The 14,375-nt window shown below is 34.2% G+C and overlaps 1 protein-coding gene across 1 annotated transcript in view; it reads left to right on the top strand.

Moving 5' to 3' along the window:
* The window catches only part of SEMA3E (semaphorin 3E), a 259,711-nt gene that overhangs the window by 198,732 nt on the left and 46,604 nt on the right, over nt 1-14,375 (top strand). The window contains exon 5 of the mRNA XM_047753502.1: nt 3,899-3,992. Within this exon, the coding sequence (XP_047609458.1) occupies nt 3,899-3,992 (94 nt within the window). The remainder of the gene's footprint in view (nt 1-3,898; nt 3,993-14,375) is intronic.

Here is a 14,375-nt window from a genome sequence, read left to right on the forward strand (position 1 = left end):
TTAGTAATTAAAATGTTCATTTAACAACTAGCCAGGTTTGGGGACAGAGTCAAAGAAGACTATGCAAAGTAATGAGATAGGAGTTATAGAACTTTCAAGTGTTCGAAACAGCTCTTCATTATTTTGTTACAAATGTTATAGTCTTCGAACACAAATCACATAGTCTTAAAATTTAAGAAGTATGTATCACAGTGTACAATCCAGTTTAATAATGAAATCCATTTTTGTATTAGCTGACTCCTGGAATGCTAACCAAGGATTTTGTGTAGATGAAAGAACATACGTGTTTTAAAAATTAAATGATAGTTATGTTTCTCCTTTAAGCTATTTAGGAATGTGAATTTTAAGCATTTTTAATTTTTTATAATGATTTTTATTTTCCATTATAGTTCGTTTACAGTGTTCTGTAAATTTCTACTGTTCAGCAAAATGACCCAGTCACACATTTATATACATTCTTTTTCTCACATTATCATCCATCATGTTCAACCATAAGTGACTAGATACAGTTCCCTGTGCTATAACAGCAAATCTCATTGCTTATCCACTCCAAATGCAATAGTTTGCATCTGTAAACCCCAAACTCTCAGTCCATCCTATTCCGTACCCCCTACCCTTGGCAACCACAAGTATGTTCTCCAAGTCCATGATTTTCTTTTCTGTGGAAAAGTTTATTTGTGCTGTATATTAGATTCCAGATATAAGTGATATCATATGGTATTTGTCTTTATCTTTCAGACTTACTTCACTTAGTATGAAAGTCTCTAGTTCCACCCATGTTGCTGCAAATGGCATTATTTTTTATGGCTGAGTAGTATTCCATTGTGTATATATACCACATCTTCTTAATTCCCTTCATCTGTCAATGAACATTTAAGTTGTTTCCATGTCTTGGCTATTGTGAATAGTGCTGCAATGAGCACATGGGTGCATGTATCTTTTTCAATGAAAATTTTGTCCAGACACATGCCCAAGAGTGGGTTTGCTGGGTCATATCATAGTTCTATATTTAGTTTTCTGCTATACCTCCATAGCGGTTGTACCAATTTACATTCCCAGCAACAGTGTAGGAAGGTGTCCTTTTCTCCACACCTTCTCCAGCATTTGTTATTTATTAATTTGTTATTGGTGGCCATTCTGACAGATGAGGTGGTAGAATTTTAAGTATTGATATAAAAAGCAGACAAAAAGGTTTAATTTGCTCTTTGCTCTTTATTTCAAATGACTATTTGTTGAGGTAGTTTTAGCCATTAATCAAATTAATGAAAGATAGTGGAAGTCTTCTAGAGAAAGTATGGAGGGGTTTGGTCAAGATACATCCAAATTTGGACCCAAGGTGTAAATCTCTGAGAATATATGAACAATTCATTATTCAAGATTCAATATCACGTGTTCTCCTGGTCAAATCTGAGGTTTCATAAAAGAGTATGTCCTTTTACAGACTCAGATTTTCATATGGCACAGAATTGTGCCTCATATATCTTGGGTTCCACTTGATTGTTTTCAGAACATTAGGGTTACAGGTTTCTTTGTGAATATAGTTTCCAGTCAGTTCAGTTTTCTTTTCTTAGAAGACACTGCTATGTCAAATATTTGTTATCTCAGAAATATGCAGATATTCACAAATGAACAGTAGTCTCAGGAACTTAGGTTGTGATTTATATTTATGAATCCTGTGGCTTTTCTAAGAAATTGTGACTTCATTTCCTTCATTGGACTGTGCATTTCTTCAAATTCTGAGACACTCTTGATCTTAGCATGCGTATAATTTGCATTTTCTATTTCCCCACTTGACAATTTACGTTTAAATGAATATACTTCCTTGAATAAACAATATACTTGTTTTTCTCTTGCAGTTTCAATTTTAGTGTTTAAAGTGTCTAATTATAGCCATTAGATAAATAAACATCATCAATCATTAGAGACAAAAAATTGAGTGTCACTGAATTTGAAGCTGTAGAGTCTCAATTTAAGAAAACAGTTCAGGGGAGTTCCCATTATGGCTTAGTAGGTTATGAGCCTGACTAGTATCCATGAGGATGTGGGTTTGATCCCTGGCCTCGCTTAGCGGGTTAAGGATTCAGCATTGCCATGAGCTATGGTGTAGGTTGCAGATGCAGCTCAGATCCTATGTTACTCTGTCTGGGGCTGAGGCTGGCAATTGCAGTTCTGATTCAACCCCTAGCCAGAAATGTCATATGCTGCAGGTGCGGCCTCTAAAAAAGCAAAAAGCAAGAACAGTTCAGTATAATACTTTCTATGTATTTCTGCTTTCAATGACCAAACATTTGGACATATGACGTATTAGTACAATATTGTATGTATACTCCAACTATTTTTACCAAATATTCTATAAAGTGGCAGTCACTAAAGGGGTAAACAAGTAATACATTCATAGATTTGATCACTTCCTGTTCCATGTGATACTATGGATGCATTTTGCAAATTTAGATGAAAGCCTTTCAGCCTAAGTGTTAGCTGGGCAGACCAATAATTCTAGCTCATTTCAACATTTTCTTTTCATGTCATTGCAAATTGGTTGTCTGTGGGATGTGAACACAGAAATGTCTCATTTAATTTATTGGTATTCTTGCTCTCTACTTATTTGTGTGTCTAAACAGGTGAACTTTTTTTTTTTTTTTTGCCTTAAAATATCAGTTTAACCACAACTCTGGGTTAGGAAGCATTTGTGTCCTAGGCTATAGTTCAAATCCAAGAACAAGACTAGAGTTTTATAGGAGAGTCAGGTGAACTCTGCACTTATAAGAAAGGTCTTGTAATGGCAGGATCAAAATAGTGGTTTCGAGATATCATAGAGAAGAAAAGAGCATTGAATAAGAATGGCAAGAAAAGGACAGGATTGATAATGTAGAGTAAGTGGGGTAGCTAGGAAAGTCAAGATCAAGTTCTAGAAAAGGGCATGCAACTCTCAGAGCTTCCTCAGGACTTTGGATTTTTTATACCTTTATAACTGACAGAGGACCGGGCTTCCTAGAGATGCCACAGTGGACTGTATCAGCAATATTCTGTTGCAAAGTAGTTTTTCTCTCGATGAAATTTTCTATACTGATTATTAATGTCACTTTTCCAAACTATTTTTTTTTTTTACTAAAACCAGTTATAGAACACTTTATGGAGATTAATTCTAGAAATATCCATTATTGAGAATTTTGAAATCTGACCATTCAGAGAAAAGGTCTGTGGTTATGTGATTGCAATAACAACCAATAAAGTAATAGTTTTTCATGGAAATGCTTATTTTCAATATCTCACTTGTGTGAAACCAGACTGAAATCTTGCACATAATATGACATCGTTTTATATATATGTCCGAGTAATGATTTATGCAGTAATCATTCTCTAACTTATTAAATATTAGATGTCTATACAAAGAATGTGATAAAGAATAAAACTGATTAGAAAGAAACATTCTAAATTACTGATAGAAATTTTTATCATTTTCTTTTATAGACTATTCAAAAAAATCAAGAATCATATTTGTGGAATAAAAGCCCATTTCCATGTTTATTATTGATTCTCATTTGTACTAACTTTTTTTTTCTCCCCAGCAAGTTTCTATTCATTTGGAATATGTAGCTGACACACCTCAGAATAATTAATACTGTCTGATCAAGTGATAAATACTGCAACTTTCTTTCATTTCAGCACCTTCATCCTTTTTGAGTGGAGTGAGAAAACCCATATGGGCCTGAAAACCTATGTATTTATTTGTAAAATCCAGTTTGTTCCTAAATAACGTAATGTTTCTCACTGGTGCCCTGTTTACAATCCCTGTTTTATAAATAATGAAGGTTTAATTTACTTTTTCTGAGAAATTAAATTCTTAGTAGAGTTAGCAAATATATAATGGCTTTTCTGTTTTTTTTTTTTTTTTAAGGATCCCCTTTTTCACCTGGAATCACACAGATATGAGAGAGGAAGGGGCAGATGTCCTTTTGACCCCAGCTCTTCTTTCATCTCCACTTTAATTGGTAATTATCATGGCCACAGCCATGAGGTGATAGTCATATTGATTTTGAAACTTCGATTCGATTCTTTAGTATTTTTTTATTTATGTTGCTTTGTCATTATCTATTTACTAGTGCTGAGAACAAGGATATTATATTTCAAGCCATGCTAACTTGAGCCAGTTTTACTCTAAAATAAATGCAACTGCTATGAAGTACAGTTGTCTCATTCAGAAAACACAAATTGTCACTTAATATCTGATAGAAGATGTTTTGTCTTGTGCCATGTATTGTTCACAAAATGCAATTATATAAATATATTATAAAAAATTAGCTATAGAAACTAAACTGTATCAACAGATGTTAATTCTTTAAAAAAATTTTATTGAAGTATATTTGATTTACAGTATTACGTCAATTTCTGCTCTACAGCAAAGTGACCCAGTTTTATATATATACATATATATATATATATACACACACATTCTCTTTCTTATATTATCTTCCATCATGGTGTATCACAAGAGACCAGACATAGTTCATAGTTCCCTGTGCTATACAGTAGGACTTAGCTTATCCATTCTAAATGTAGTATTTTGCAATGGATGTTAATTCTTTTTGTTTTAATTACTCTGTGACTTTAGAACAACTTTTAATTTTCTCATCTTGGTGACTTTTTCTGTCTCAGTAGAATTCAGCAGGAAGTTATCTCAGTTTAGAACTTCAAAATCATTTATCTAAATTCCTGTTGACTTAAAATATCAACTGTGGAGGTCAACTGCCTCAAACTACCCTTAAATGTCCATATTAGAAAAATAGAATAAGCTGGCTGTGTCTGATCTAGATTTTGATTTAATTAGATGAGATACATATGAATCTCACTTAAGTCCCAGCAGAATACATTCTCGTTCTCTTTAATACAATTTGGGTTGAAAATGGCACACCCTTGTCAAACGCCCTGGCACCATGATGGTATAGACAGCTGGACAAGTTCTCAAGTATAAAGCTGAAGAGAGCAACCCCTGACACCTAACCTAAGTACAATTAGGAATCATCGTTTTCTTGCTGTTCAATGGTTTCAGTACAGGTATGGTACAGATGTACAGGCGTCTGTTATTATATTTGCAACACTTTGAGTTATATGCTAATATTAGGTCATACTCTTTGGAAAAAAAAATGAGAACATGTAAAATAACATGTAGAGACTTCTTACCCTAAATAAGTGGTAAAAACTTATAACTCCCTGCTGATAGTAATCAAAATATGTTATGCTTGATTTAGAGTTAATACAGATGTCCCTGTGTATTCTAGAGACTACACGTTCCCTGGACTTCTTCCAGACAGTGGATTTTGATGGGTTTTGCATCCCACTCCCCACTCTCACTCTCCTATCCTAATCATAATACTCAGGTCAAAATAAGCAGAGATTTTATCTGTTTATTTGTAGAACACAAATCTTAGGTTAGCTATAATTGGTAGGGAAAGTTCGATTTACTTCAGCTTCATATTTTGAAAGACCTGTAAGATGAGAATTCCACAGAGTAGTTAGTTTTCAGGAGCTTGAATTAGTAGATATTTTTAAAGAATGTAAAAATTTAAAGAAAATATTAAGATATATTGAGTTCCTCTACTCAATATATGTGTGAGTGTTTGTGTGTGTGTGTGTGTGTAAACACAGCGAGGAAGAGAGATTTTAAATATGGGAATAGAGTAGCTTAAGTCAGTTTGGACTTGGTAGAAATCACAATCTTAGGATTGTGACTTTTGAAGATTGCCAGATCCATAAATGTTAGAAATTCCTAGTGGATTGGCAGCATGTGAAATTACAATACGTGTATTTGACAGACTTACAGAATTTTGTGTAATGTTTTTAGTGGTTTTTGTCACTTCATAGATTTAAGATTTGAATATGTCTGGAAGAAGGGAACTATCTTATCTTGCTTGTACCTTACAATATCTCACTCAAAAAAGGCCTCCTATAAGTATCAACTGAATGAAATACTCATTGGGATTCCTACACAGACAAGCCAAAAATAGATGTGGGGATTATATTCACAAGAATATTATAAAATGTATTGAAAGTCAAAATTATACAGTAAACACTACTTCTATAGTAAAATCCTAAGAATAGTAGAAGAGAGTATCATTTCTTTTTTTAACTGTTTTTTTAATTATATTTTTATTAGAGTATAGTTGATTTACAGTGTTGTGTCAATTTCTGCTATATAACATAGTGACCCATTCATATATATGTATGTGTGTGTATATATATATATATATATATATATGACACACACATTCTTTTTCTCATACTATCTTCCATCATGTTCTTAACATTTATTTTCTTTTAAATGGTTAAAACTATATATATAATATAATATATAAAAATATAAATATGTTTATATAATATATATATTATATATAATATATATATAATATAAATATATTTATATATAATATATAAAAATATATATATATATATTTTTAGCCACCCTGTCACTCACCACTCAGCCTCCCTGGAGGTCGTTTATGCATGAAACCAGAAATCTAGAACTGAATTTTTTAAAAGGGGAGCTATTACTGGAGGGACATTTCCAAGTGAGCTACATTGAACTTCCAAATCAAATTACTCTCTGCCAGCATGTGAAGTACTTGCCATCTGGGTGGCTGTTTCACTCATTCAGAAGAGAAATCAAATCATGAGAGTCCTCCAAGCTAAACACAAAAGTCATAGAATAATCCCTCCAAAGAGAAGAAATAAAAATATAATTCTTCTCATTTATCCCCTAGCTTTCATCCCAAAGTAACTTTGAGAGATCCTTCATTCACTGTGGGTGTGCAGCAGCCACTGGGATGGAAATCTGATAACCTATGTGAGTCAGGAACTCTTTAAAATACAGGAAGTAGAAATAATTCACCCAATTGAAAAAGCAGCAGGAATTTGGGCTGGAAAAAAAATGGAGCTACCTGAGTTAGAATTTGGCAAGCTCGGTGCAGCTGACTCTGACAGGGACAGAATGCATTAATGTGATATTTTGTGACCACACATGTTCCCTGCTGATGGGTTAAGATAGGACTCCATTCTGGCAAGACGATCACCATTGTTACATCATTTCTGCTTCTTTATTAATTATAGGTCACACTTAATTTTTACTACCTGTTCACATTAAAACGCACTTTCATGATTTAAAAAACAAACAACCCCCCCCAAAAAAAAACCCTCAAATTTGTAACAATACTTTTAAAACTAACAAGGCCTCCAGAGGAAAAAACATGCTCCCAAGTCAGAGAATGTCTTAATAATTTCTGAACGTTAGATACAAGTTTTCTTTCATTTAACTTAAATTCAGTTGACTTAAGATCACAAGGAGTAAAAGCATACTGAAAAACTGAATAAGGAAGAAAGATTTCTTGTTAGGTGAAAGACAAGTTAATGAACAATTTTATTAAATTTATAGTCTAATTTAGAATGGAAATGTTAGTAACTGGCAATGATTCTATGTGAAACAAGATTTAAGGAGTAAAACAAGCTCCTTATTGAGCCATGTTCTGTATGTTCAGAAGCCAGTCAAAATGAAAGCATACATTAATTAGACTTGCTCTTTAAATGACACTTTGTATTCACATAATTTATCTCGGTGGCACAGAAATTCATGTCACAGGTGCAATAATTCTATATGTTTAGCCACATTTTCCCCCTACTGTGACTGCTAATGTTACATTTAAAGTAGTCTCAAATAACTGTCTGAAGAAGGCAAGATATTACAACCTGGTTTTAAAAACAGTTTGTTGAAACAATGAATTACTTAGTAAGATGGATTGCCGTATTACTTGCCTGTTCCTTTCAAGTCACCCAAAGATACTTAGGACTTATCTTACCACTAAAAATTATTAAGTTTGGTGGCTGGCCAAATAAAAATTCAGGAAATATTTTCTTTATGCCATTTTTGCCAGGAAGGAAAAATAGTAACTGACTCTTTTGCACTGGTTACATTTGATGTAATATGGCAATATTTTCCTTAGTAAGTTGATAACACCTTCAGTAACTTTGGCATTTCTTTGATACTCTGTGCTCTCAATTCTATTGCCACTTTTTTAAACCTTTTAGGAGTTCCTGTGGTGGCTCAGCAGAAACAAACCCAACTAGCATCCTTGAGATGCAGGTTCTATCTCTGGCCTCACTTAGTGGGTTAAGGATCCACCACTGCCACTGTGGTATAGGTGTTGCCGGAATTCGGCCTCTGTCTGACAGTGCTGAATTGAAATGCAGAAACAGAGTTTTAGGTAAAGGAGAAAAAAATAGTGTTATTACTTTGCCAGGCAAAGGAGGGTCAGAGCAAACTAATGCCTTAACGACTGTGTCCCCTCTTAGAAAGAATTGCAAGGAGTTTGATAGTAAAAAGGAGAAAAACAGGTTTTTAGATAGGAATGAGGATTGGGACAAACCTTCTTTCTTTGGGGGAATCTTAGTCATCAAAGCTGGAGTCAGGAGATGTTCACGATGGTGGTCTTCTGGGTTATTGCCTAGAATAACAGTACTTTCGAAAACGGCAGATTGATCACACATTAGAACAAACTAGGGAAGTTCCTGAAAAACATGATGTGCTAACAATCTTTAACCCGCAGGCAGTTATGCTCAGGGTACCTAATCTTTAGCTTATGGGTGATTATATTTAGGGTCCATTAAGTCATGGAGAAGGACAAGGAAGGACTCTAAGCTGTTCAGTTTCAAAGTATTCATTTCATAAAGAAGTGTAAGGAATATAACTTTTCTCTCAGGGGTATGAGGCACCTGCATCACAGGTTGCAGTTGTGGCTCAGATCCAGTATTGCTGTGGCCGTGGCATAGGCCAGCAGCTGCAGCTCCTATTTGACTCGTAGTCTGGGAACTTCCATATGCCACAGATGCGACCCTAAAAAGAAAGAAAAAACCATATATATATATAAATACCTTTCTTTCTGAATTGCTGCATTACTTGCCTGTTCCTTTCTAGTCACCCAAAAATACTTAGGACTTATCTTACCACTAAAAATTATTAAGTTTGGTGGCTGGCCAAATAAAAATTTGGGAAATATTTTATAACTTTTCTCTCAGGGGTATGAGGCACCTGCATCATAGGTTGCAGTTGTGGCTCAGATCCAATATTGCTGTGGCCGTGGCATAGGCCAGCAGCTGCAGCTCCTATTTGACTCGTAGTCTGGGAACTTCCATATGCCACAGATGCGACCCTAAAAAGAAAGAAAAAACCATATATATATATATAAATACCTTTCTTTCTGAATTGCTGCATTACTTGCCTGTTCCTTTCTAGTCACCCAAAAATACTTAGGACTTATCTTACCACTAAAAATTATTAAGTTTGGTGGCTGGCCAAATAAAAATTTGGGAAATATTTTATAACTTTTCTCTCAGGGGTATGAGGCACCTGCATCATAGGTTGCAGTTGTGGCTCAGATCCAATATTGCTGTGGCCGTGGCATAGGCCAGCAGCTGCAGCTCCTATTTGACTCATAGTCTGGGAACTTCCATATGCCACAGATGCGACCCTAAAAAGAAAGAAAAAACCATATGTATATAAATACCTTTCATTCTGACCCAGATTTTTATTACCACTTACAGGTGTAATTTAATACATACTGTTCCTTAAGTGCCTAAGATATGCTTATGTACCTGTTAATAGTGTTTGGGGAAAAACCACTTTGGTTTGTCATGTACCTTTTCACACTTTTCTTTGAAAGTACTAGCTTTGTTGTTAGAACTTTTTGGGACACTTTTAAGTTAAAGGCTTATGAAATTTTTTATCAACAAATAAGCATGAATGAGATATTTCACAGTTACTGAAATTTTCTTTCTACACTTTTTTGGTCCTATGTTATGGTTTTCAGCAACTAAAACTACAAAAGTTTATAGCTGCTAAAATTTTCTTCCTGTGCTTTTATATATATAATAGAATATATATCTCCTCAGTACATATTCTGTGAACTGGAGGTCAGTGTGGTTTGAATGAAAGGAAGTTGGAATACATGCAGGGAAAACGTAAGTGATTATTTCAAGCTCTTAATAACACTAAAACTTTTTTTTAAATAAATGTTGCTTTTTGATTAATTGTATTCAGGGTAGAGTTATGAATGAATAATTCTGGCACAAAATAGGTCTTAATATTAGGAAAATGAATGAAATAATCAGAATGAAGGTGAAATAGGTGGCTATATAATTACAATTTCTATAAATGTGACAAATGAATGTGTTGGCTCCTTTCTTGTATTCATCCCAGCTGTAGAAACTCATTCCCTTACCATGTTCCTGTCCCTAAAGAATATCTGTCATTTTGTATCCAAGATTGTTGTGCTCTCTCATTTGGCAGAAGGTCAAGTATTCACATGCTGATGGTTGCTTCTGGCTCCAACTGCTAGTTTCTAAAGAGCTATTTGACTATTTGCTTATGGTTTCCTCAAAACAAACAAAAAAATAAAAAAAAGAGGGGGGAAAAAGTCATCTTAAATCCCCCATTGACATTCTCACCCTCAGGAATGTGGTTTAACCAGTCTGGTATCAGTGTCACTGGTTTGCCACCAAGGAAACTCACAACACCACCGAGGATGCCAGGAAATGCAATGAACAGATTCAAAATATGTTTTTGTTTTTCCTTCATGCCTCAGAAACCACCTTCTTAACATTGATTGCTAATGCTAGCTACAAAGCAAAAGCAAAAAAAAAAAAAAATGGAAAAACAACTCCATAACTAGTAAAAGGACCTGATTTTGTATTTTTTATTATTATTATTATTATTATTATTACTATTTTGCTTTTTAGGGCTGCACCTGTGGCATATCAGACCTGATTTGGTTTTCTGATTTCTTTCCTTTTAGCATCCTAAGCAGGCTGAGTGTGAACTGGAATATTGGAACCTCCAGACCATTCTTATCCATCCTTATCCTCTCAAGTGCCTTTTGTTCCTCTTTTCAATCAAGCATCAGAGTCACTCTACAAAAGAGTGGTTTTCTAACAAAATAGTATAGTTCACTTATAAAGTGAGGCATTTCAGTCCATTTTAGTCATGTCTATTCCATGAGGCAGATATGGTTCACATACTAGGAACTAGTAAACCAACTCAAGTTTGGTCAGGGAAGGGCTCATGGAGAAAGATGTTCATGGCCAGGTAAACTGGGAGGGGAGAGATGCAACGTTCCAGGCAAAAAAAAAAAAAAAAAAAAGGCAGCTGAGAAAGAAAAGCTTGGCGGTCTCAGGAAATCACTTGTAGGTCTCTCTGATTCTCTGCATAACCGAGACACTGAGATTTCCAAACAGCTTTACCACAAACAGCAGATTTGGGACTTGGGTGGGGTGGGGTTTTGCCTGATTTCCAGTGCAGAACTGTTTCCACTCTTCTTGTATCTCTATATAGAGACTCTTGTTGGGCATGACAATGGTAAGTTACATTCACCTGTCAAAATAGCCTGCAGATGTGTTTTATTTTTTAATTATAACCACACTTGACCAACTAAAATTAACATAACATCAGTTACTATCAGAAGCTGGTGCTAAAACAATGAAAAATGATATATGGCATAAAAATCAAGCTGGTTATTTATGTTCAAAATATCAAAATAGATTAGATACCAGTTAAATTTATGGCCAGGCTAGGACATTGTTAAATGTCATACCTCCATAGGTATAGAAAATGAAAAACTTGAGTAATTCTGTTCTTAATGAAACTCAAACATTCTTTATATGAAGCTTTTATTTTTAATCCATGAAAATATGAATTACCCAGATTTTTCTTTTGTGTTCTATAAAATACCAAAATATTGACTCACAAATTTTCTCTATAATGTATGGTTGTAATTATAAAGTAAAGCTTTCAGTTAGAAACTATTTACTGTAAATAGTATCAATTACTATAGTGATGCTGAGTATTTTTGCTCATTTAATTACTGTTCATTTACATTCATGCTAAAGCTTTATTGTAATTTATTGCTTTTTGTTAAATTGTTTTTCTTAGGAGTGTACTTTACCAAACATCATCGTTATCTATGACTATGAATTTATTTTGTTTTTCACACTGATAATAAAATACAAAAGGAGAATCTTTCCCTTCTGAGGAAAGTCTAATGTTTCCAACTGGAACACATTTGGTTCAGTTTATGTAGCATATAGTTTTTACCACCTGTCTAGCTTCTTTGAAGTTTAAGTCAAACAATTCATATTGTATTATTTGAATTTTTCACAAACTATTTTTTTTATCTGGATACAAAAAATGGAAATTGGGTAAAATTGGTAATATATCATTTTTTTCCCTTGGGCAGATAAGCTGCTCTGTGTGTGTGTGTGTGTGTGTGAAAGAGAGAGAGAGAGATTTGGTGTCGTATGGCTCCATCTAGTGGCTATAATGGGTACATGTTTGTTAAATTTATAGACTTGATTGAAACAAGAACAACTTTTGAAATGTTGTTCAAATTGAGATAAGTGCAATAAAATTGATGTGAGCCAAAATGAAGATTATTTTCCCACAATAATATTTTCATATATTAAAGTTCTATAACTATTTCAGGAAATTAAATTATCTAAAATATTAAAAACTTAGAAAGTTGTTTCTTTTTTTTTTTCTTTTAAGGGCTGCATCCATGGCATATGGAAGTTCCCAGGCTAGGGGTCAAATCAGAGCTGTAGCTGCCAGCCTACACCACAGCCACAGCAATGACAGATCCAAGCTGCATCTGCAACCTCCACCAGGGCTCCCTGCAATGCTGGATCTTCAACCCACCGAGCAAGGTCAGGGATCAAACCCACATCCTCATGGATACTAGTTGGATATGTTTCCCCTGAGCCACAATAAGAACTCCTGTCATGATTTTAAAGAAACCTACTTTTTATACACATTATGCATTATGCATTAAACATTCAGCCTAGTCCATACCAGCAAAATGTGTTGTTTAGGAGAGTTTTACAAAATTACCTTTATATTTTATTATTTTTTCCTGAAGTATAGTTGATTTACAGTGACTTATGTATACAGATAATTGATTCAGATATATATTCTTTTTCAGATCCTTTTCTTTGTAATATACAGTAGGTCCTTGTTGTTTATCTCTTTTATATATACTAGTGCATATATGTGATTAATTGATTAAGTATCTCTTAATCACAAATTCCTAATTTATCTCCCCTCCACCTTTCCCCTTTGGTAACTATAAGTTTGTTGTCTATGTCTGTGAGTCTATTTCTGTTTTATAAATATGTGCATATGTATCATTTTTTTAGATTCTACATAAAGTGATATCAAATAATCTTTATCTTTGTCTGCCTTAATTCACTTAGTATGATAATCTCCAAGTCTATCCATGTAAAAGGCCTTTATATTTTAGATGGGCACTGTCACCAAGTACAGTATGTGTTTTTTTTAATTTCAGAAAAATCCTTGTTCTGGTGATTCAGTAATCAGTTAACTCTTTTATGGGTCAATGCGTTCATTTATCAAGAATTGATGATAGAGTTGATGATAGAGTTGGTGATGCCCAAGGTTTTTTAATGAATTTAGCATGACTCACTATTATCTGCATTCAAGTAGTACAGACTGATTCTCACATGTGTTCCTAGCCCTCCCTACTGAATGTATTTCATCTCAAAATATTCTTTTCCACATATAGATATAAAACTTCCAGTGAAGATAGCACTGACTGACTTTGATACAAATTATGTTTTTTTCCCCCTTCTAGTACCAAGATGACTAAGTAAGTAAGAGTTCTGAAATAATTCTACTCCACAAATTACATTTTCTTTTCTCAAGTCTGAATATAAAGCATCTTTATTTTTTCAGTTTTTGTTATTTTCTTTATCATACCTCTCACTTAGCATACCTTGAATATATCTGATGACTCAACAAACAGAGCTGATTTTTTAACTTGTTGTCTTGAAAATTTTTAAATACAAAGAAAAATTGAAAGAGGAGTAAAAATTTACAACTGTATACCACTTACCTTTGCCAACCAGTTGTTAATTTTCTATCACATTTGCTTGGGTCTCTCCTGTCTCTCTCTTTCTCTCTTATATATGTAGTTTAAAAGTGAATTCCTTTGTGGGAAGCCTTGATTTTATTTAGTTGTATTCCATATAGTTTTCAAGTATGCATAGTGGGTTTTGTGGATTAAAAAAAAAAAATTTATGGAAGTTCCCGTCATGGCTCAGTGGTTAACGAATCTGACTAGGAACCACAAGGTTGCAGGTTTGATCCCTGGCCTCACTTAGTGGGTTAAGGATCCAGCGCTGCTGTGAGCTGTGGTGTAGGTTGAAGACACAGCTCGGATCTGGTGTGGCTGTGGCTGTGGCGCAGGCCGGCAGCTACCGCTCCGATTAGACCCCTAGCCTGGGAACCGCATATGCTGAGGGTGCAGCCCTAAAAAAGACAA

Source organism: Phacochoerus africanus, chromosome 11 (assembly GCF_016906955.1).
Source record: "Phacochoerus africanus isolate WHEZ1 chromosome 11, ROS_Pafr_v1, whole genome shotgun sequence".
In the NCBI taxonomy this organism is placed as follows: Eukaryota; Metazoa; Chordata; class Mammalia; order Artiodactyla; family Suidae; genus Phacochoerus; species Phacochoerus africanus.